This window comes from Brachyhypopomus gauderio, chromosome 15 (genome assembly GCF_052324685.1).
Source record: "Brachyhypopomus gauderio isolate BG-103 chromosome 15, BGAUD_0.2, whole genome shotgun sequence".
Classification (NCBI taxonomy): Eukaryota; Metazoa; Chordata; class Actinopteri; order Gymnotiformes; family Hypopomidae; genus Brachyhypopomus; species Brachyhypopomus gauderio.
In genome coordinates, this window is record NC_135225.1 from 3,780,116 (window position 1) to 3,802,092 (window position 21,977).

General features: G+C 42.8%; 2 protein-coding genes across 10 annotated transcripts in view; one reads left to right on the forward strand and one right to left on the reverse strand.

Moving 5' to 3' along the window:
- The window catches only part of mocos (molybdenum cofactor sulfurase), a 17,930-nt gene extending 10,905 nt beyond the window's left edge, over positions 1 to 7,025 (reverse strand). For 4 of the 8 annotated variants that reach the window (XR_013121274.1, XR_013121272.1, XR_013121273.1 and 1 more), the window contains exons 1-14: positions 6,378 to 7,019; positions 6,010 to 6,099; positions 5,809 to 5,875; positions 3,707 to 4,357; positions 3,509 to 3,585; positions 3,205 to 3,404; positions 2,906 to 3,022; positions 2,373 to 2,756; positions 2,012 to 2,174; positions 1,811 to 1,895; positions 1,429 to 1,553; positions 657 to 753; positions 336 to 477; positions 62 to 166 (exon numbers count right to left, since the gene is read on the reverse strand). Coding sequence is in view for 1 of the 8 variants with exons in the window: in XM_076974495.1 (XP_076830610.1) it covers positions 62 to 166; positions 336 to 477; positions 657 to 753; positions 1,429 to 1,553; positions 1,811 to 1,895; positions 2,012 to 2,174; positions 2,373 to 2,756; positions 2,906 to 3,022; positions 3,205 to 3,404; positions 3,509 to 3,585; positions 3,707 to 4,357; positions 5,809 to 5,875; positions 6,010 to 6,099; positions 6,378 to 6,501 (2,427 nt within the window). In the remaining 7 variants the exon portion in view is untranslated. Of the gene's footprint in view, positions 1 to 61; positions 167 to 335; positions 528 to 656; positions 1,142 to 1,428; positions 1,554 to 1,810; positions 1,896 to 2,011; positions 2,175 to 2,372; positions 2,757 to 2,905; positions 3,023 to 3,204; positions 3,405 to 3,508; positions 3,586 to 3,706; positions 4,358 to 5,808; positions 5,876 to 6,009; positions 6,100 to 6,377 lie in introns of those variants that run through there. The other 4 variants (XR_013121275.1, XR_013121276.1, XR_013121277.1 and 1 more) reach the window with 4 other exon arrangements.
- LOC143476349 (poly(rC)-binding protein 3) overlaps positions 1 to 21,584 on the forward strand; it is a 32,339-nt gene extending 10,755 nt beyond the window's left edge. Inside the window, exons 1-15 of one of the 2 annotated variants that reach the window (XM_076974498.1) lie at positions 7,905 to 8,040; positions 10,734 to 10,878; positions 11,056 to 11,182; positions 12,858 to 12,992; positions 13,427 to 13,450; positions 13,581 to 13,613; positions 13,882 to 13,998; positions 14,315 to 14,446; positions 15,222 to 15,350; positions 16,470 to 16,559; positions 17,377 to 17,415; positions 17,923 to 17,998; positions 18,902 to 18,954; positions 19,471 to 19,640; positions 19,981 to 21,584. In XM_076974498.1, coding sequence (XP_076830613.1) covers positions 10,835 to 10,878; positions 11,056 to 11,182; positions 12,858 to 12,992; positions 13,427 to 13,450; positions 13,581 to 13,613; positions 13,882 to 13,998; positions 14,315 to 14,446; positions 15,222 to 15,350; positions 16,470 to 16,559; positions 17,377 to 17,415; positions 17,923 to 17,998; positions 18,902 to 18,954; positions 19,471 to 19,640; positions 19,981 to 20,338 — 1,527 coding nt within the window. In that variant the 5' untranslated portion in view covers positions 7,905 to 8,040; positions 10,734 to 10,834 and the 3' untranslated portion in view covers positions 20,339 to 21,584. Of the gene's footprint in view, positions 8,041 to 10,733; positions 10,879 to 11,043; positions 11,183 to 12,181; positions 12,234 to 12,857; positions 12,993 to 13,426; positions 13,451 to 13,580; positions 13,614 to 13,881; positions 13,999 to 14,314; positions 14,447 to 15,221; positions 15,351 to 16,469; positions 16,560 to 17,376; positions 17,416 to 17,922; positions 17,999 to 18,901; positions 18,955 to 19,470; positions 19,641 to 19,980 lie in introns of those variants that run through there. The other variant, XM_076974499.1, reaches the window with a different exon arrangement.
- Positions 21,585 to 21,977: the final 393 nt, after the last annotated feature.

Genomic DNA, 21,977 nt, shown 5'->3' on the forward strand with positions numbered 1-21,977 from the left:
TATATGATGTATGATGAGATCATTACACACAATACTCTTAATCCATTGAGATATTACTGACCTTCCCATTCCGGTACTCAGACAGGGACCTCAGTGGCTCTTGGGACCTGTTACCAGTTTCCTGATCTATTCCGATCATCTGGCAACGACCACACCTACCAGCCACCTTAAAGAAAACAGTACAAGAACCCAGGATGTCCTCAGTATCATCTGGCTTCTTCACAAATATGTTTATGTGTGCTGCTGTTAAAGATTCATTTTAAGCACTACGACGTACATCATCATATTTTTTAATTAAGTTGTTTGTGATCACGACAAGCATGGCTGAAGCTAACCTGAAAGAGTGCATGTCCTAGTTTCACATGAGACCATTCCTCCTCTTCTAATGGCTCCCGGCCAGAGATAACAAGGTTAGCTCGGAAACGATGAATTAACTGAGGCATGTCAATGGCTGCGCCATTATTTGAGCTGTCCTGTCTGTGGGAAGACACAGGCAAACACCACTGCATGACGTCGGTAAGCTCATCCTATACAGAACATAAAATCAAAAGGGGAAATGTAGCCATACCAAGATATATACCGAACACACTGCAGGAATACATATTCTGAGTGTATTTATACGATTTGGACGTGTAGTGGGATTTTGTGGTCAGTACCTGTTCATGATGTAATCCAACAGAAGGCCAACACTGGATCTGTTAATCAGCAAAAACTGAGCCTGATTGGCTAGAGAGAGGGCAGCAGGGTCGACCCCTGCACAGCACAGAGCACATGGTCACACTGCCACACTGGCTTTACACCTCAGTTACACCACCGTTTAGGAAGACAAACCAACATGGACGACTTTAGCACTGGAGTCTATGTTAACACAAAGTGACCCAGTTCTTATCTGATCTTCATCATGTCAACATCAAAAACAAGTGGCATCCACATATCATTTACATTTTATTTATCAGCCATTACACCATGCAGTCATAATACTGCAATTTTAACTAATAACTAGGTAGCTATACAGTATATTTTGATGCAGTGTTCTTCAGTCACTGTGACTATTAGGACTGAGTTTGGCCTGACAAACTGCATCACAGCTTCCATCACATCAGTTACAGTCCAACATCACAAATGGCTCGTAACAGCACTGCTAAAATACACAGAATGGAAAAATTCTGTAGTTATACAGGAGACTAGATCACATGTTTATCTATTAAATTAAATATATATTTTTTAAAGAATTAAAAAAATGCGTTATGTAGATAACATAGTTTAAAGCAACAACACATGAATTTGTTAAAGTAAGCCATTCACGTGGTGACATCGTCCACAATTCAGTTTGGCAAATCATTTTGGTAAATGAACTGTTTTTAATCAGTGTATAGAAAGGCTACTACTGTAAGCGGTTCTGGTATCTTTATTGTACCGTAACTCTACCTTCTTTTTGGCCCATTTTCATTTTCCGGATGAAATCGGGACTCTGTCTAATAAGACTGCACGGTTTCCCCAGGAACTCAGAGAGCCAAAGTGAAGCTGTCTCCCCACAGTCGAGGGTCTGCACCCTGAAACAAGAAGAAGGTCCAATAATTATTACATCTCCATAACGATCCAGGCAAAGTGTACAGTTACAACCAACCTGAGCCAGCCACATGGCTATATATGTTTCACACAGGGGAAAAATAACCATTTTACTGCCAGTCTCAATGTGTATATTTAAATATTTTAAACATTGTCAAAGTCAGAAGTATATCTCACAAGACATCAATTTAATTTACATTGGTGTATTAAACAGAGACAGCAATATGCATGAATAAATCACCTGTCTCCACAGATCTTGCTCTGACAGGTTCTCGGACCAGAGCCTTCTACACTGGTCTCCAGGGGAAGACAGACAGGATCCATACCTGAGATAACATTGAACACTCTTTTAGTATTCTCATTGTGTATCAGAGATGCGTGTGCTAAGGGCCTCGTGTAGTTAGTAACGCCGTGTGGCCGGCGTGGTTCGGACATGCTTGACCTGAGGCCTGCAGGCTTAGCGTGTTGGAGGCCAGGCAGACGTGTGGGTGGATGAGACACAGTTTGGGCTCTCGTTTCTGGCTCAAACACACCCCGTTCTCGTTCACCACCATCCACGTGCGGTCGTACAACAGGCCCTGTGGTCCCAAAGGCCACTCTGTTACCTGTGAAGTACGTATATACAGTAACTAGTTTCACGCATTTAGGCAGGTAAAGAGATTTTTCATTTTTATTTCACGTATTCCAAGTAGCACAGCAAGGAAAGAGATACAAAAGATAATAAAACATGAATTATATCACTAAGATGCATTTTTGATAAATATGATGCTTTTTGATTGAAGATGGAACAACGCTTACTGTACCTCAAATGCTGCACACGACTTAATGGGATATATAAAGATATTGGTCAGCGTTCTCCCAATGTTCTTCTCAGCCTTTATAAGAGCTTCTTGCGCCAGGGTCTCAGGTATGGGAGCTGGAGAAACACCCAGGATGCATCTCCCAGGAACAGGCGTCGGTGCTGTGGTGAGCTCCTCTGATGTAGAGCAACCTTCTGCTGACGACGACTGCAGCCTTGACAGTCTCTCCTGGTCAAATCTCAGAGGTTTAGCTACAAAGTTGTCGGCGATAAATTTTAGAAATCTTTGACAGTCCTCAAACGATGACATGTACCCAAAAGATATCCGGACGGACCCGGTTGGCCGCCCTTCAACGAGATCAATGTTGTCCCCACACACATGGCCAGCCTTGGAGCAAAATCAATACAACAGATCAGACAGTCATCTCTGTCAGCAAAAATGATACTATACGTCAAGGAGTAAAAGATGAACGCAATGAGTTAAATATGTATTATGTAGCCTTCCAGGCTTCCTCTCAAATCATGTGTCTCTCTGACCTGTAAGTTCCTCTTTACCTCCTGGTTGCTGATGATTAGATTGGCCTGGCAAGCCCCAGTGTTACAGAAGCAGCCTGTGCGCAGGTGAATATTGAACAGACAGGCCATTTTGTCTACCTGAGGAAAAAATAAATAAATAAAAGTCAGCATTTTTAAGCCTCAGAGCTGAGAAAATAACCTTAATAAAGCATTTGTCTCGTGGAATTAACTCTATTGAATCTTCTTTAAGAAAACAAATCTGAAAGTCTGAAAGTCCGAACACTCCCAAGAACCAATTTCTTTCTCCACAGATGACTAACCTGTGAATATCCAACCACTCGTCCATGGCAGTCCAGCAGGTTGAAGTTAATCACAGCTCCCTGCTCAGCTGCATTCTCAAACTCACTGTCACAGTAGATCCGCGCCACAGGCCGCCCATTGCTATGGCGCAGGGAAGACAGAATCATGTACGTGTAACGTGCCAAACCAAACGTGTGAAGCTGGACGTTCCTCATACCTCCTGGGGACCAAAATGGCCACCATTAATATGGTTTAGTGTGAAATAATTTGTATAACAACCTTTACAAGAGCAAAACATTAAAGAGGAAAGATTTGAACGTTTACCAGTTAATTTGAGGAGGGCATCAAAACCATGGTGGAGAGAAATAATGTCAAGGAATGGTATAGTGCCGTCTTCAAATCTAATAATTATGTAAATACAAAAACCATACATACCATGACTAAACAATACAACCTATGAGAGCAACCCTTAATTTAACATTTTCATAACCACACAGAAGAAAGCTTTGCAATCCACAGTACCTGCTAACCAAATTTGCTTTGGGGACAAAATAGTCCTCTTCAACCAGATAAGCAGACACCGTCCCTCCGCCAAAATAGCCTTTTCTCAGCAGCCCGGCCACTTCATTCCTCACCAGCAAGGCTCCGAGTCCAGTGGGGAAGCCAAACATTTTATAGAAAGAGATGGGCACAAAATCGGCCGGGTGCTGTTTCAGGTCCAATGGTGAGCAGGCAACAAAACAGGCAGCGTCCAGTAGAACAAACCACCGACCCCTGTGCTCACATGCTGGGTAGAGGCGCCCAGACTGGATGCCCCTCACATAGCTCAGTGGATACTTCCGCCCGGAGAAGTTGCTCTGGGCTGGGTAACAGAAAAGATGGGGTGCCAGGCACGCTCGCTCACTACTGCCAGACACTGGGTTATTCTGGGCTCTTGCTTCCACGTCCCGAGGTGAGACAGGAACCGCTCCAACTCCTTGAGGCCCAGTCACTCCACGGATGCCCACCACGGACGTGTGATTGTCAGTGAGGTAGCAGAACAGACTTCCCGAGCCCTCGGCTGAGGCGGAGACCCAGGGGAAGGAGTCAGCCACCAGTTTAAGAGCAGCCGTGCAGCCGGCAGTGAAGATTACAGAGTACTCCTCGGGGCTGGTGTTCATGTGCTCCAGGATCCTGCAGGACAAAATAACCCCGCGCTAAGAACCGAGTCCTTTAAAAGCAACACAGTCGCGGAGGACCTCAGCATTCAGCTGCAAGAAACCATTAGAAATATCTGGACTTCTGCATGAATCACTTATAAAATGTGGTTGGATCTTCCATTACATCACACTTGTCTGTTTTGTAGACCTCTGGACTGAAGCGCATGCAGGACCTTACAAATGCTTTTGTAGCCCTTTAGCTTTTTTCAGCCTCGTGTTTTTCTACCTTTCTTCTGAGGGCCTCTGTAATTTCAATTCATCAGCGTGGTTATTCTCATTAGCATTAACACAACAGTAACTAACCATAAGGGAAACTTATTCAGTGATCAACCTGCCCTTTTATAGGGCAAAACACGTCCAATCCTCCTCTCCAATCATATCTTACTGACTGGAGCACTCGACTCCAATTAGGTTTTAGATATGCTATTACCCTGCAACAGGGGGTCCATCTCTGGTCCTGAAGAGCTAAAGTCCAGCTAACGTTAGTGATTTCATTGCTCAAACACACTTGCTATATTTAGTTATTAACCAAAACCTTGATGCATTAGAGCAGGGAAACGGTCAAACTTTACTGAACTCCAGCCCACCAGGACCAGAGTGGGTTGACCCTTGCTTAGAGCTGCACCAAGTTTGTTCATGTAAGACTGTGTGAACCATTAAAAGATGTGTCCTGTGCTGAAGTTCAGTTTGCTTGTTATTCGTTTAAGCAAATTGCATTTGCCTATAATTCAAACCACATTTTCATGAGCGATTAATGCAGAAACGCAGGTATTTCTGGAATGTTCATTAATGCTTTTATGAAATGGTAGGAACGTTACTGTAGCTTTATGCTGCGTTTCAATACACATCATTCAACCTGCCGACTTATTGTCAGATGCATTAGGACAGAAGACTGTTAATTGCAGTGCTGTGTCCCACCAAGACTGCATTGTGTTATTCACTTTATTTATTATACTGTGAGACATTTGAGCAATTTCTGTGGCTCATTACAAAAGTATAAATAACTTTCATGGCTGTATGCAAAAAAATGATTTAGCCTTTCAACAACTGTCTTGCATCAGGAACTCCAAAAAGGCACTGGCTGATTGACAAATGGATTTCACAGAAGCAGAATGCTATCATTTAATGTATCTCAGTAACTGGGATTACAAATAATTCCCCATAAACAAACCTTCTGATAAATTTACAAATCCCTCAATACATCGAAACTAGTTCCCATATCTCCCATTTTTAATAACTTGTGTCTTCAGGTTTTGCACTTGATAAGCATATCTTATTTGAGTATTTACGACGCAACCTATGAGATATTACCAAACCTACCCAATCATACCAGCACAATAGACGACTCTAATTCATGAAATTTTATGAAACGCTGCAGCAGATTTATAAAGTAGGAAAAGGAAAAGTAGTTAAGTATAAAACTACCTGTATCTGACACTTTCCACCGTGTCATGTGTCAGCTGACTGCTGGGACTGTGACTGTGTGGATTTCCTGGGAGAAAAGGTTAGTTAGAAACGCATTTATGCTCAGGTGTATGAATTCTAAAAACTCAACAGGTAATGTGGAATACTGTGCAGTCTTGTTGATTTAGGCATCTTAGTCATTCATGTATGACAGTGACTGACCATATACATTTCTGGTTATATCCTCATGAAACGTCTTTATGTGTGATTCGGGATACAGTGTTGTCCCAGCATGATCAAGGTAAGTAATATCTGTGTGAAGAAAACAGGACACGTTTCTCGTTTCTCATAATAACGTGTGATAACCAACAGGCGGCGCTCAAATCACACAAAACTAACTAAAAAGTTTTAAGTTAAAAACAGTTGGCTACTATCCATAGATTTGCTACGACTACTATATTTTGACTGAGAGATGATAAGATTACACTAAAACTTCGATATGATTTTGAAAGCAAGACAAAAAAAATCTTTGCAGGTTTATACCGTTCACCAAGAAAGGCAGTAGACGCGTTTGCATAACCAGCGGTTACCTTTAATCCGTGTGAATTCACGCTGTATAATGTCTCTCTGGTCGAGACCGAAACCATAATAAGGACAACTTTCCTTAAAACTCTCAAAAGTGCACAGTCGACTCAAATCATTCGGTTCCTCCATTATCTCAAAATGTCAAAGTGGCAGCCGCCACAACAACGTCGTCGGGAAGGTTCGCTCCCCTTTCTGAGGCGACATCGCCCGAGTCCCAAGTCCATACATTAACAGTAATGGCGTTTATCTCCAGAAATGTGCAGGAAAACAGACTCGTGCACGCACGTGACGTTTCTTCCTTCGTGCAAGTCCGATTGGACCTGGAATCTGATTAGGGAACTAGATCAGGGGTGGGTTTCCCGAAACATTCGTAACTCTAAGTACTTCGTAACCTCGTACTTACGAATATTCTTAAATTTACGAGTGTTTCCCGAAACTCTTCGTAACTTACGTCGTTCTTAGAGTCGTTCGTAAGTTAAGAATCTCCGGACCCATTCGTAACTCACTAAGTACTTCTTAACTCGAAGCTCTCGTGCAGTTCTACTTCAAAAATGATAGAGGCGCTAATTTCACTCGCGCGGGTTTTAATCACGGCATTACTACCTTTGCGTTTATGTGTATAATTAGCCTAGTAGCCTATTTTCTTTTGAAGTATTTACATCGCATATACCACAATGTGTCAACAGAAATCAAATGTACTACTTTGAATTATTTAGCATTAGTTTATATCTTCCCAATATTTAATTAAGTCTCTCCGTTCGTCATCGTGCAGTCAACAGCGTTTCAGACTCAAAATTAATGTATTCTTTGCAAATAAATGGATACAAGTTGGCCTATTAAGCTTGTTTTAACTTAACCAATAAAATGGATTGATTAATCGGTAGCACATATAAGTAACTTGGATTAAGGCTAGCAATTGTGCTTGTGTGATGAACATAGCAGCTCTTCAGAGTACTGGCTTTGAATAGAAGACATAATTTAAGAAGACGACGTAATCCACGAAGCCATGTAGTTCGCCTGAATACAGAATTTTGCCCTTAGCTCCACGACGCAGTTACTGACCGCCCTCCGATTTTATGCCACAGACTGTTCTGCAGACTGTTGGTGATGCCCACGGACTAAGCAAAGCTGACATAAATGTGTGCATGCTGTTACTAAAGTATTGCTTCGCCATGCAGCAAAAAGATATATATATATATATATATATAGTTTAAAATATATTTATATTTTAAATATATATATATATATATATATAGTTAAAAAAAAATATATATATGGGTATCCACTCTGAAGCTTGTATCAAATCCCCTGGTGTCCTTTCAGTAGCTGTGGGGCCCATTATCCCCAGTGCCTTCTCCTCCTCATCAGTGAAGGCACTTGTGGACATTTGACCTCCACCAGTCTTAGAGTCTTAGCCCTCTCCTTTCTGAGTCCTGTCCCCTTATTTTTGACTTGACTACAGTTTTTTTTTTTTTTTTTCTGAATTTGATGAACTTCCTCGAGCTATTGAAAACAGTAGACTATACTTTTGTTTTTGGCTCAGTTCACTCGACAGAAAGTTTCATTTTCTCTGCTTGTTTGCCAGGGTTTTGAATAACGTGTGAAAGGTTAATTGTGTGCCCTATTTATAGCCTTGATAAAAGCCTACGATCGGTCACAATTGCAAAGGTAATAATATGTTCTACTCATTTTTTCCTTATACTTGAAATGTCAACACTTATTAGTTGTTAGTTTTTATGATTGTCATTTTGCCAATGATGCTTTTGCGGCGTAATATGAAAAAATGTATGTAAATCGGTGGTTCGGTTTTCGACTAGCGGAGATTTTCCAGTGCAGCTGCAGAGGCGGAGTCAACTAAGAACTACTTAGAACTCGTTCGTAAATTTGGAGACTACGAAGGCTTTTGGGAAACACTCGTAAATTTGGCGTTCTTAAAGTTACGTCGTTCTTAAAGTTGTTCGTAACTTTCTAAGATCGTTCGTTATCGGGAAACCCACCCCAGATCAGTATCCTGTGTGCCATGGCACTCCCATTATAATGTACAGATATGGGGTGGGTTTCCCGAAACGTTCGTAGCGCTAAGTACTTCGTAACCTCGTATGAAACGTGAGGTTAAGAAGTACTTAGCGCTACGAACGTTTCGGGAAACTCACCCATGGACTACATTAGCCTACTATATCCCATGTGATCAATGGCAAACTTATTTTTATGATACCTAAAGTATAATATCCATTGCTTGGTTTGAAATGCAAATGTTCTTGATAACCTGGTTTGATGAGGTTCACTGATACAATAGCCTACTGCAATACGAAATCCGTCACTTGCAAAACATGAGATGACTTAGGCAGCTTTGAATTAAATGTCATCAAAACAATTTTAATAAATAGAGAGTTGAATGTTTACAGTCTGCAGTCAATACAAATGTATTTTTATTATTATTATTTTTTACTTTATATAAGATGCAAGGAGCTCCCAGGATGGAAGAATAGACCAACATGTTATCAATGTAGGCAATACCAAGGAACTCCTAGTGGACCTTGTTAATGAATGTCTGGAAAACAGAAGATATAAAATGCAAAAAAAGGTACTTGGAGTGACCATAATCAAGTAGTAGGCACCGCGTATATCTAACTTGGCACTTGGTGCCTTAAAACTGCACTAGTGCCACAGGGACTAGAAGCAACGGATTGGGGTACTTCAGTAATTGGGCATTTAAGCCTACACAAGGCCTCAACCCACCATCCTTTACAAAGAAGACATTAACTGAGGCAGGCAGGTGTGTGAACCACCATGTGCCTGAGCTGCATGAATATATTGCTCGATCACTCTGCGTCACTCTTGGGACAGCGAGACGGAGAAGGAGTCCTTGCATAGGGGAGGAGCTGAATTGTCTCTCAGCTGGATGGCGCAGTTGGTAGTCCTATGACGGGAGAGTCGCGTGACTTGACCGGACTGAAGATCTGGTTCAGATCACAGTAGGGAGCCGGAATTTGGACGTCGGAGGGGCAGGGCTAGGGGTACGAGGCAGCGAACCTTACGACAGAGACAGAAGAGCCCCTGTTCATAACGCTGGACAACAAGGTGAAAAAGAAGGCAATGAATATATTGAATATAACACTGCTCACCTTATGGCCTGACATCGCACAGCTGAGTGAGCAGGTCTACAGGAGTGAGCAGGTCCACACCACTACAATACTGAGTATGTCATGAGGTCATGGTCCACACCACTGCAACAGTGAGAAGGTCATGGGATCATAGTCCACACCATGAACCATCTCAGGACCGGCAGGCACTTCCCAGCTGCATGGGCTCGGCCTGAGGCGTGATCTCCTACGTTGATGGGGTTCATGCACACGGAGGTGATCACTGCAGGAGGGAGAAGTGGTTTTTGCTCCTTTCGAGCAGGCGAGTTCAGTATCCTCTCAGACGTCCTACAAATGCATCAATTAGCACCTCCTAGTTCCAGTGAATTGCCACTACCAGGGCGTGGAACTCTATGGTATATTCAGCCACTGAGCAAGAGCCCTGTTTGAGGCATCAGGTTCCAGGAGACTCAGTAGTCACCAGTGTAGTACCTTCCCCTGTGGGCCGACGGATGACAAACGCCACCTTGGTGTGAACTGCCATGAGTGACTGGTATACAGCTCATATTGAAACACTAAAGTTTTACACCTCAGGGTCTCCACTGTACCCCTCACATTCTGTGAAATGGCACGACTCAGGAGCAAGGTGCAAATGTTGGAGCAAAACACGCTTATTTTTTAAAAAGCAAGAATGTTTCGAATATTATATCAAAGCAGCTCTCTTGAGTGTGTAAAGCAAGCTAGGCATAACAAATATTAATACAAAATGTTCTTTTAAACATACACAAATTAACTTTTGATGTAGCACATGGTTTTATGTAAGAGACTCGGTTTAAAGAGAGAGGATGTGAGATGGGAGAGTGATGATCCTTTGTAGCCTCCCAAACAGCAGGCTGTAATTAAACACGCCACTTGCACTCCACTGGCTCACCCGCTTCATAATTTGGCTGCTGAACTGAATGCATGTCTGTCTGTTAAAGGCCGCATTGTTTTCATGGAGCTTTGGCCTCATTAGTAGAAGTGGATGCTGGGGGTTTTGGGGGAGGGACTGATACTTCACAAGAGCACTGTAGCTTCCCATCCATAATGATGTCACACAATCGTTTTGGAGATGTTTCCTGCAACCCGAGAATCAAAGTTTTCCTTGCTGGTATTTTTACTCATTCCCCCTCTAGTCCTAAGCTGTCTAGTCCTCGCCAGTAAGTCCAGAGTGGCTGATTAGGATGGCAGGGCCTACATTAATTCAGTCATGTGTTTCTGTTCCTGCTTTCTTTGCAGGTTCGATCGACGATCAGCATTCGAATTGAAGCTCTGTCCGAGGGCTGCACACCTCTTGGAGAGGCCATCTTATTTCTTCTCGCTTGACTTCCATTCTTCTGATGAAGAACCTCTCCTGTCTTGGCACCAGCTGTGAGAGTATTAGGTAGAGTGATGGACTACAGATTCACTTGCCCCACTGTAAGGGCTTATCAGAGGCTAAGCCAGCGAGGAGGAGGGGTGGAACAAGCTAGCCTCCATCAGACAAAACTATGGGCACAAGGCCATCTGTCCATTTTCTGAATACAAACGACAACAAAGGAGGGCAATTCTTCATTCCCAGTACACCCAGCCACTGGAGTCTCACGTATTCACTCACACTGCTGAACAGACCAGAGAGGGAAAAACAACTGACCAACGTCAACCTACTGAACACCAACCTACTGCCTCAAACTTCATCCGCCCAGCAGGTCAGTTTGCAAACTTGAATCGAAACATCTTGTCACGCTCATAGGCTTCCAGAAGGATAGTAACACACGGACTTATTTACACATTTTAATCAGCCCACTGTGTGCTCTTGTGGGAATTTTCTACACAGAAAATTTCTCATTTGAAGATGAGAAAAAAATCCTTCAGCAAACTGGCGTATTTGTAAATTGTACGTAATTAGATTAGATGCATATGCATAATTGTGTTTTGTAGATGCAAGGATTACATGTGCAACATTAAAGGTATCCAGCATATGTTCTCATATCTTATACCTGAATACCAAAACTTCAACAAAGGTGTAAATAATATGCAAATGTAGAAATTTATATGTATTTAAAATACATTAAATATGTTACTGATCTCAATAAACACTACACTGTAAATTCTGATTTGTTAACAGAAATTGATGTTTACAAAATATTAATGTGTCCTTTTCAAACAAAAACAATAACACTGTCATAATATTTATATCCTTGATGTTTGATTAATGCATTTTCAGGGAACATTTTATTCACTTTCAAAGCATGTATGATTTGTGAGCAAATTAACAAAACCCATAGGTGATGACTACATCTGTGCTTGTTAACATTGTTTTTGGACGTGCCAGAGTGGTTCTGGTGAAATGGGTCCTGCTGACAAGCTTGGGGGAGACAGAAATGGGTCAAAAGGGGTTTAGCATTAGCCAAATAAATCCTGGCCTATAGGATTAGGCAAGGCAGTTGCAGTTTGTTTGATGCATTCACCTGGTATAACAGCAGAGAGCCAAAGACCAGTATAAAGACCAGACATTTTACTCTCATTGTTAGCAACTCCATTTGTTTTATTCAATCGTTAAATGTGAACACTGAGGCAGTATCAACACCATTTCATAAATTCCCTTTTGTTATTGCTAGGATAATAATTATTAAGTACATTTAGAAACATATGCTCTATTAAATCTCCATAAATTCTTTCTTTATTGTTGTTGTGTGCCTACCCAGTCTGCTGTCTCAGACATGGCGAGTGAGAGAGTCTGCTTGTTTCAAATCCCATGTAAGTATTTGAAAAATACAGGATAGGTAGAATATCTGAATTACAGAGAGAGAAATGCAGATGCAGAAACAGCAAGTCTATTGTTATTCTCAGCTTCCCAGAATTCAAATGAACCCCACTGTGTGAACACAGGGTCTCATTAGGTGAAGAACAGCCGTGTTGCCCATTATCAGAGCAAAACGGTACAAAAACTATTACTGGATAATATACAGAAGACTTTCAAAGGATCAGACACATCTGGAGAGCTAAACCCGAGAGTTGGAGCGCTAACCCGAGAGTTGGAGCGCTAACCCGAGAAAAAGCGCTATTGAGAGCACTATTCTCAAGTCTTAGATACAGAAAATGATAAGTCTTGCTTGGACGTAGGGATGTACAAGAGACCACTTCTCATAAGATGCTTCTCTCTGCTTATGAGCACAGTTTGGTTCAACATACTGCCAAAACAAAGCACATCCACACATGGCCTGGCTGGTATGGTTTAGAGTTTGAGATGTTACTGAGGTAATCAAATAGTACAGTCATTGAGGATTTCCTGAGACCAGTAAGCCTGCTTACTGGATTGCATTTGCAGTGCTATTTGCAGGGTTGCCTGAAATGCTAACATTGTTATCTGTTTGTCTGCAGAGAGCCTGTCTTCCTGAACGTGCGAAGCATCAACCAGTATCATCAAGAAGCATGAATATGAATGAGAGGGAGTGTGGCCTGACTGAGAGGGGGCTAAATGTCACCCTCACCGTGCGCTTGCTAATGCACGGAAAGGTGAGATTCAACACCCGTCCGTCACACATCTGTTTGAGCCGCTTCAACCTTAGCTCCACCCTAATAGACACTGCTTTAAGAGTAAATCCCTGTGCGCACACGAGAGATCCTGCACTGGAATATAATTATTACCAAGTGGCATCGTAGATTATAGTGTACAAATGCTTCAAAGTTAATGTCTATTCACACTGTGATAATATAGTGTTTAACCCAAACACTGCTCTGCTATAACAATTCACAGCTGCTATTTAGTCAATTAACACACACACACACACACACACACACACACTAGTGTTGTTCATACCAATCATGCCGCCTTTCAGTAAAGCAGGGAAATGTAAATCTGCGTAATAAGGACACCATCATATTGAATAATATCATCTGAGTATGCAAAATTCTCTGTATTTCTATTTATTAAATGAATTATTTTGTAGGAAGCGGGTAGCATCATCGGAAAGGTATGTAGACTGCAAAACAAGTTGGTCTCACTGTAATACCTTTCTGAGATGTACGGACTGCGCTTCATTACAATCACGCTAACTCATATTGCACTATATTTTGAATGTATGTTCTCCGTGGGGCTGTCAGAAAGGGGAGACTGTGAAGAAAATGAGAGAAGAGGTAAGAGACACTACTAATGCCAGAGCGATCCACTTCTCCATGTGCCAAATTACTCACCAGCTGAAAACAGTTTTATATTAATATTCTGCATCAACTACATCACATAAAGAAGTCATGAATGAACAAAACTCAACACGTTTGAAGAATGAAAGTATTAAACACAAGTGCGTTTAAGGCACTTTGAATGTACTGCTGTGTAGTAACAGTCTAAAGAGGAGAACACTGTAGACAGTATCTCATGAGCGTCCTTGTCTCTGTGTTGTTTCAGAGTGGAGCTCGTATCAATATATCCGATGGTTCCAGTCCGGAGCGCATTGTCACCATCACTGGCCCTGCTGAAGTCATTTTCAAAGCTTTTGCCATGATTGCTGAGAAGTTTGAGGAGGTGTATTGTATTGTACCGATGTGAAGCTTGCTTCATTCTGCACTGTTGCACCAACATTCATTAAGGATTGGAACTTTATCTGAAACAAAAATCTAATAACACTGAAATGAAAAAAAGGAATACTCCTTTGTGGCATGTTTTGAAACAGCTGATGTATGACAGATTTGGCATGTTGCCTCACTGGGTTCAGACTGTAATTTAATTTTCTTTATCCAACACCTGAGCTTCCCGTTCACTCCGGAATTAATATCAGTTTTTAATTAGATGCTATCGCATGGTGCAGAGTGAGGTGACTGACTCTTTGCGATGACGACAGGATATCCTGGAATGTATGGTGAACAGTGCAGCCGCCAGCAGGCCACCTGTCACTCTACGCCTCGTCTTCCCGGCCAGTCAGTGTGGCTCCCTTATCGGCAAAGGAGGCTCCAAAATCAAAGAGATCAGAGAGGTAGATATGAGCTTTAATCTGGACCCAAATGGACTGTGGACAGGGAGAGTTATGAGGGTATCTGGAAGACAGAGCATGAATGGTGGCATGGTGATTTGTTTACCACGCAGAATTCTTTGTTTACACGCAGAGTAAAAACACTTCAGTTCTATGTGATTAATTGGTCTATTCAAGATGAAGCTTCTGTATTGCTGTGGTAAAAGCTCCGTGCGTTTCCCACAGTGCCATGCGCTATGCCCTGTGGCTCTGATTCAAAGCACTCAAAATGTCTTCTTTTTACAGTTATCGGTTCACAGACCAAGAAAAAATACAATCCAAAAATGGTTATAATTTGAGAAACAGATTATGAGAATTTGATAGGGGAATAGTGAACCTTTTTAGAAAAATTGCATTTCCGCAGATGGATTTGAAAGAACGAATTTAGCTGTCCTCTGTGTTCAGGGTTGCAGCAGGTGAATGTGAATTCCCACTCTGAATGTCTAGGACAGAATGACCCTCAAGGCCTAAATAGATTCATGTTTATATAGAGCATCCTAATAACGTGTCCTAAATAAGAGCACGCATCATGACAATGTCAGTCCAGGATTTGTACTGAACAGCTATTTTGTGCATTCACCGTGTGGTGCATGTAAAATTTAAAAGTGATACAGATGATAATTAAAAATGTATATTATTCCAATGAAAAGTATCTTTATTTAATTTGTGAAAATGATAATTTTCTTAGTTATTTCTGTGCCTTACTTTGACACGTTTGTGAAGGGCTTTTTTCTGTCAGATTACAGGCGCACAGGTGCAGGTCGCTGGAGATCTTCTCCCAGAGTCCACAGAGAGAGCAGTGACCATCTCAGGGACACCTCACGCCATCACGCAGTGTGTGAGGCACATCTGCACCGTCATGATGGAGGTGTGTGTGTGTGTGTGTGTGTGCGTGGATGCGTGTGAGTGAAATTTAATAACTACTGCTCACAGATGAATATGAACGATTTTGACTGTGCTTCAGCATTGTCACAGTATGGATTGTAGCTAATATAATTTTCACCTACATGCTTCATTTGAATTGCATTTCATTTTGTTCAGCGTGTCTGAGGTTCTCTGGCACATAATTTGTCGTCCGGAGGCCTGAGGCCTCCCAGTCATTTAGTCCTTTTCAGTCTGGAGTGTCGATTCTTTCTGCTACTGATGTTCCTGTGGAAGTGGAAACACACTGTGGAATGGGAAAATGTCCTCTTACCCTGAACACGTCCTCACCCTCTGAACACGTCCCCTCTCTCTGAACACGTCATCTCTCCCTGAAAACGTCCTCACCCTCTGAACACGTCCTCTCTCCCTGAACACGTCCCCTCTCTCTGAACACATCCTCTTTCTCTGAACACGTCATCTCTCCCTGAAAACGTCCTCACCCTCTGAACACGTCCTCTTTCTCTGAACTTGTCCTCTCTCCCTGAACACATCCTCTCTCCCTGAACACATCTTCTCTCCCTGAACACGTCCTCTCTCCCTGAACGCGTCTTCTCTCCCTGAACACGTCCTCTCTCTCTGAACACGTCCTCTCTCCCTGAACACGTCCTCTCTCCCTGAACACATCCTCTCTCCCTGAACACATCCTCTCTCCCTGAACACATCCTCTCTCCCTGAACACGTCCTCTCTCCCTGAACACGTCCTCTCTCTCTGAACACGTCCTCTCTCTCTGAACACGTCCTCTCTCCCTGAACACGTCCTCTCTCTCTGAACACGTCCTCTCTCTCTGAACACGTCCTCTCTCCCTGAACACATCCTCTCTCTCTGAACACGTCCTCTCTCCCTGAACACATCCTCTCTCTCTGAACACATCCTCTCTCTCTGAACACGTTCTCTCTCCCTGAACACATCCTCTCTCTCTGAACACGTCCTCTCTCTCTGAACACGTCCTCTCTCCCTGAACACGTCCTCTCTCCCTGAACACGTCCTCTCTCCCTGAACACATCCTCTCTCCCTGAACATCCCTGCTGAATGTACACATGCCTTTTCATCTTCTGCATGTAGTCACCACCTAAAGGAGCGACGATTCCTTATCGACCCAAACCTCCCTATTCTGCCAGCCCTACAGTCTTATCCCAGCCTCCTGCAGCTGCGGTGAGTACCATGACCATCTCACAGTCCTGCGCTGCATTAAATGAAGGACACGGCGTGCTTATGGATTCAGTGAGTCCACTTAAACATTAATGGCTGCTTAGCTGCAGTGTGGATATTTGGGCTAATGACAGCATTGAGATCATTGTGGCTGAATAAATCTTGCCTTGAGATTTCATCACTAATATAGCCACCTCAGAGGCCAGCAGAGTACTGCAGTGCTCTCCGCAAGCAGAGTAGACTTGGCTCAACTACTGATCTAGGAATATCTGTTTTGATCAGAGTATGGTAGTGTTTCTCAGACAGAATTAATCACAGTATTATGCTTTTGAATTCTGTTATATTCTATTTTGTTCTGTTATACTCTGTGGTAGATATTCTATTCATTCTCATTTGAAAATGAAACATATGAAATACGTGTATGTTTATGATCCTTTGACTTTATCTTCACTAGCTCTGTTATGTTTGAGGGGCTGTATGTATTCAAAAGCAATCATGACCTTTGGACAGACTGAGTTGGGTGAAAGATTGCAAGCTGGTCAATCACGGTTGTAATTTTAGGTCAGAAGCACTGAGATTATCCTAAAATACCAATTTCACCCACGCTTTCAAATGCAGCGGATATTCTTAAATCTTTGCTATCAAATCCACCAGGTTCAGCAGTCAAACGCTTCAGTTCCCCTGATATCCTCATAGAGCGCCCCCTTGTGGTGGTTCATCACCTCGCTCGCTACTGCATCATAAACAGAGAACCCAGTTCCATTGTAAGGCTGTTGTTCATTCCTCTCCAGCCTGGCTGAAGGTGTTTTCTTCTGTGCAGGCTTTTGCAGTTCCAGGACAGTACGCCATTCCTCAAGACGTGAGTGACAATGCGGCAGCTCATTCAAAGCTGATATTTATTCAAAGCTGCTGGTCACCGTGTGCATATGATCACCACCACCATTTACCTCCGTCTGCTCTCCACCCACCCACCCCACCCCACCCATCCGCTACCCTCCACACATGTCAATGTCCTCAAGGCGTAGCCACAGGAGCCGTGCTAATACAGCCGACGGTGCTCTGAACGCATCGGTGGTGCGAGGCTGAATTCTGGACCGGTTGAATGACTAACATCTAGTGTTACTAACACATTTTCCATCGCTGTTTGGTCATACTTTTTACTTTGTCACAAAAAAAAAGTGTCAAAGTGTTAATACAGTCAGATATAAGTACGATCTTCATGCCAGATTTTTGAGGGCATGAATTCGAACAGAACTCTAATTGTGCAATGAAGGATTAGCTGTGTATTAGCTGTGTATGTGTAGGACTTTCCTCTGATATAACTCCATTTGATGGGCTAGTTCTAATCTCCCTTCCTGCTCTGCAGTACACCAAGCTTCAACAGTTGGCTATGCAACATCTTCCCCTAACCTCCCTTGGGCAGATCAACCCTGCCTTCCCTGGTACGTACCTACCGCTCCCCTGGGGAAGAAGTCTGTCTCTCCTCTCCTTTATATCCATATCTATGTCTCTGTTTCTCTCTCTGTCTTTCTGTCTACGGGTCCTTTTTCTCCGCCTGTTGCTCCCACTCTCGTTTTTTTTTTTGTTTTGTTTTGTATTTCCTGTCTTTCACACTTAATTCAGTTTCTCCATCCTGAGGAATAGGGTGGGGAAAATCCATGTCATGGTAAGGCAGCTGTAGTCATGATGCCGCATATGTTAGAAAGCCGAGCTTATCGAGCCTGGGTCATGGGTCTCACCGTTCGGGCGGATGGATGTGAGTTTTGTTTACGTTGGGTGGATCGGATGAGAGCATCTTGGGATCTCTGATATTTAATTCCACTCCTGTCCTCGCATATTCCTTCTGCATCCAAAGAGTTGTTCCATTACCCACCCCCAGCCCTCACTGGTCCAGCACGGTTTCATCCCCCTATGTGATTCCACAACATCCCAAACCTGCTCATTCCACTAACGTGCCCTCCATCCTCCCTAATACCTTTGCACATAGCATTAACAGCAAATCCAGACACAAACCAACAGGCCAGAAGTAATTACCACTGTGGGAAAGGGCACTGCACCGAGAGAATGTTTGAGATGATTTTATGAAAAGGCATTTTAATTCAGTGCATTCACAATTTAATCTTGAATTTGTTCACGACTCATCTATTTGCATAGCCCTGCTGTGTTTACACATTATATAAATTGGTTCACATCCTTTTTTAATAGATGCACTGGTGTGAGCAGTGATCTTGAAAATTTCTTGCAGAATGTGTGCTGAATCAAAAAATTCTATATTTAGTCAGTTGTGGATTTTACAGAGCCCCCCCCCCCCCCCCCCCCCCCCCCCCTCCTATTTCCCTGCTTAGGTCTGGATGCCTCGGCTGCCACAAGCTCTCATGAGCTCACCATACCTAATGATGTAAGTCTGCAGGGACAAGCACACATCACATGAAGGGCGTGTATTCGCTTTAATACGGCCAGGTGCATGATGGGATGGAGTGTCAGCACTCACGCTGGTTCTGTAATGACCTCACTGACGTGGTAGAACCCGCCATTAGGCCTGTGTAGCTGCAGCTGTTGGTAAAGTTTCTGTCTGTTACCAGTGTCACTGCATCTGTAATCACTCATTCCAGATGAACGATCCTTATACACTATCTCACCAACGCAGAAATGGGAACTTGATGTCGATGCAGGGAGTGGATTTTAACGCATATGTTGGTTTGCAGTGCAACTTGTACATTGGAAAAGCTAACCATTTTATGCTTTGTGTTTTCTATCTCTGATTCTGTCTGGTTCAAGAAGAGACATTTTTTTTGGTTTATGTCTAGGTTCATTTCTGCTGTAGCTAAAGTGCCTTTCAGCCTCTTTAGAATTCAGAGGTGCACACCGAATCATACAGATGCCGCCTGACACTCACCCTGTCGTCTTCTCTCAGCTTGTAGGCTGCATTATTGGCAGACAGGGCACCAAGATCAATGAGATTCGCCAGATGTCTGGAGCTCAGATCAAGATAGCCGGGGCCACAGATGGTTCGGCTGTACGCCACGTCACCATCACGGGCTCCCCAGCCAGCGTCTGCCTGGCCCAGTACCTCATCAGTGCCAGGTAAGGCCTTCCCCTGACAGCTGAGTGTCTTGAACACGTGTAGCTGGGATTATGGGCCAGATTTAATCTAACACAAAATGTTGTGTTCTATCTCTTTGTTTTAATCCCATCGGTGTTGGCCCTCCACAGCTTTATTAATACTCAAGCCATGTGAAATCCTTGTTATTGCTTTTACCTCATAACACATAACATTACCTTCACTGATTCAGTTTTATTATTTCTTTCCTCTCCTCCCCCATTTCACACCCGTATTTTTCCGTGCCCTGTGGGACTAATCCGTTATTAACCCCACCCTCCTGCTTCACCTCTTTATGTCGGGGGCTCGTGTCCGTGCCTCCAGCTTAGAGATGGCTAAGCTCAGCATACAGGCCTCCTCTTCCTCTCTCGGCAACCCCGCCGACCTGAGCCTGACTTTCTCCCAGCCCGCCTCTCCCGCCTCTGGCTCCGCCCCTTCCTCCATGGCCGTGCTGGCCGCCACCCCCTCCACCCTTAACATCCACCCCCCTACAGCTGCAGCCTCCATCCCCGGGGCCCACTACGCCCTGCCCCTCTCTGGGCTGCTTGGCATGAAAACCGTGCCGCTGTTGGCGGTGCACACCGCTGGCACTGCGGGCTTCGCCCCGGCCCCCTACGCCGCGAAGATCACCGCCTCGACCGCTGTCAAAAAGTCTGAGCGCCAGAAGTTCGCCCCCTACTGACCGACGCTCGGTCCCTTTGATCTCTCCTCGGACTTGCGTTTGCTATTTTTGTTTTGCGTCTCTGAAGACTTTGAAGGTTGAAGGTTTTTCTTCCTCCTCAACCTTGTTTTGTATATTCTCATGCAATATTATGCAAATGGACGGTGACAGTGTTACAAGACGAAATGCTTTTCAAATGTCATTTCATTTTCTTTTGCGTCTTATTCAGAAATGTTTGACACTGCAATCTCAACAAACATATTCACTGATGTTCAGTTTTTTTTTTCCATTTTCAAACCAGGTCATGGAATTTTATTTTATTTTTTAAACCGTTCAAGCTCTTTACTTTTTTATTAGTTTCTATCGTGCATATGATATTAGAGAATACACAGCTCTAATCTTCATTTTCACTACTTGGTTCAGCGTTTGTTTGGAGTGAATACAACACCCTTTAGTGCTATTTTCCTGAGTAATCTCCTGTGTCTGTGGACCAATGTTTATATTTCATCTTTATTGCACATACTGTCATTGCATCATTTCAGTATGTATAATTTCAGTGTGATAGTTTTGATAGTTGTTCTGACAGGCAACACTGTGTGGAAGACACAGCACTCTGTATGTAAATGAAATCACAGCAGGCCAGATAATGTGATATTGTATTTTTCCCCTGTGGTGATGTTTTTCTACAGTAAAAAAAAAAACAAACTTACTTTTTAACCGTGAAGGCACTAAGACTGTAATGAAACATTTAGAAGCAGTTTACTCCACTTTCTGTAAAAAGGGTTATTTCTGTGTTATAACCTATTTGAACTGTAACAACGTCTAACGTGTACAAGTTATAGTGCTTTAGGACCCTGGAGGGTGCACTTCGCTCCTTGACTCTGTGCCGTACTGACTGGTACTGCAGTACTGACTGCAGTACTGACTCTCCTGCTGTACAAACTCTTCAGTACTCTTCAGGATTTTCCCATAGCCATACGGGATTATTAAGAACACCTGGTTATTCAGAGGCACCAGGATGTAATATGTTCATTTTGTTAATTTAGTAGCTGTGGGTGAGAAGTATTTGATAAACAATGATGTCTTGTTTGAAGCATTTTTTATTTTGATGAAAGAAAGAAATATGTGAACAAAAGTGAAAGAACTTTGTGTTTGGGGTTGTTCTTTTCAACTCTTCTTAGATCTCACTGCCCACATATTCTTGTTAAAGAAAGATTCATTTCTTTTGCTTGTAAATGTATATGTTAACACATATTCTCAAATTAAATCCTGGCAGCTTTTTTTTATTACAATACAAAGTGTTTTGGATTCAATTTGTCACCGAAATACTAACTCTTGAAATTCGCTATGAACATGATACCTCTTGGTGAAAATAATGAGCACTTGTATATCTTAGTAATATTGCATTTACGTTTCATATATTCAGATATGCTTATTTTGGTTCAAGTAAACATGTGCATTCAAAAAATCCAAAGTCTGCGAGCAATCTGTTCTTCTGGGTTCATTGTTTCATTTCACAGTAACATCCCAGAAACAATGACCTTATTTGAAGAGATTTCTCCTTTGTTTTTGTTTTTTTTTAGAGTTTTTTTTATATACTGCAGGAAATAAATCTAATTCAGCTACAGTAGTCAGTTCACCCATTGTGTTTCATAGCATT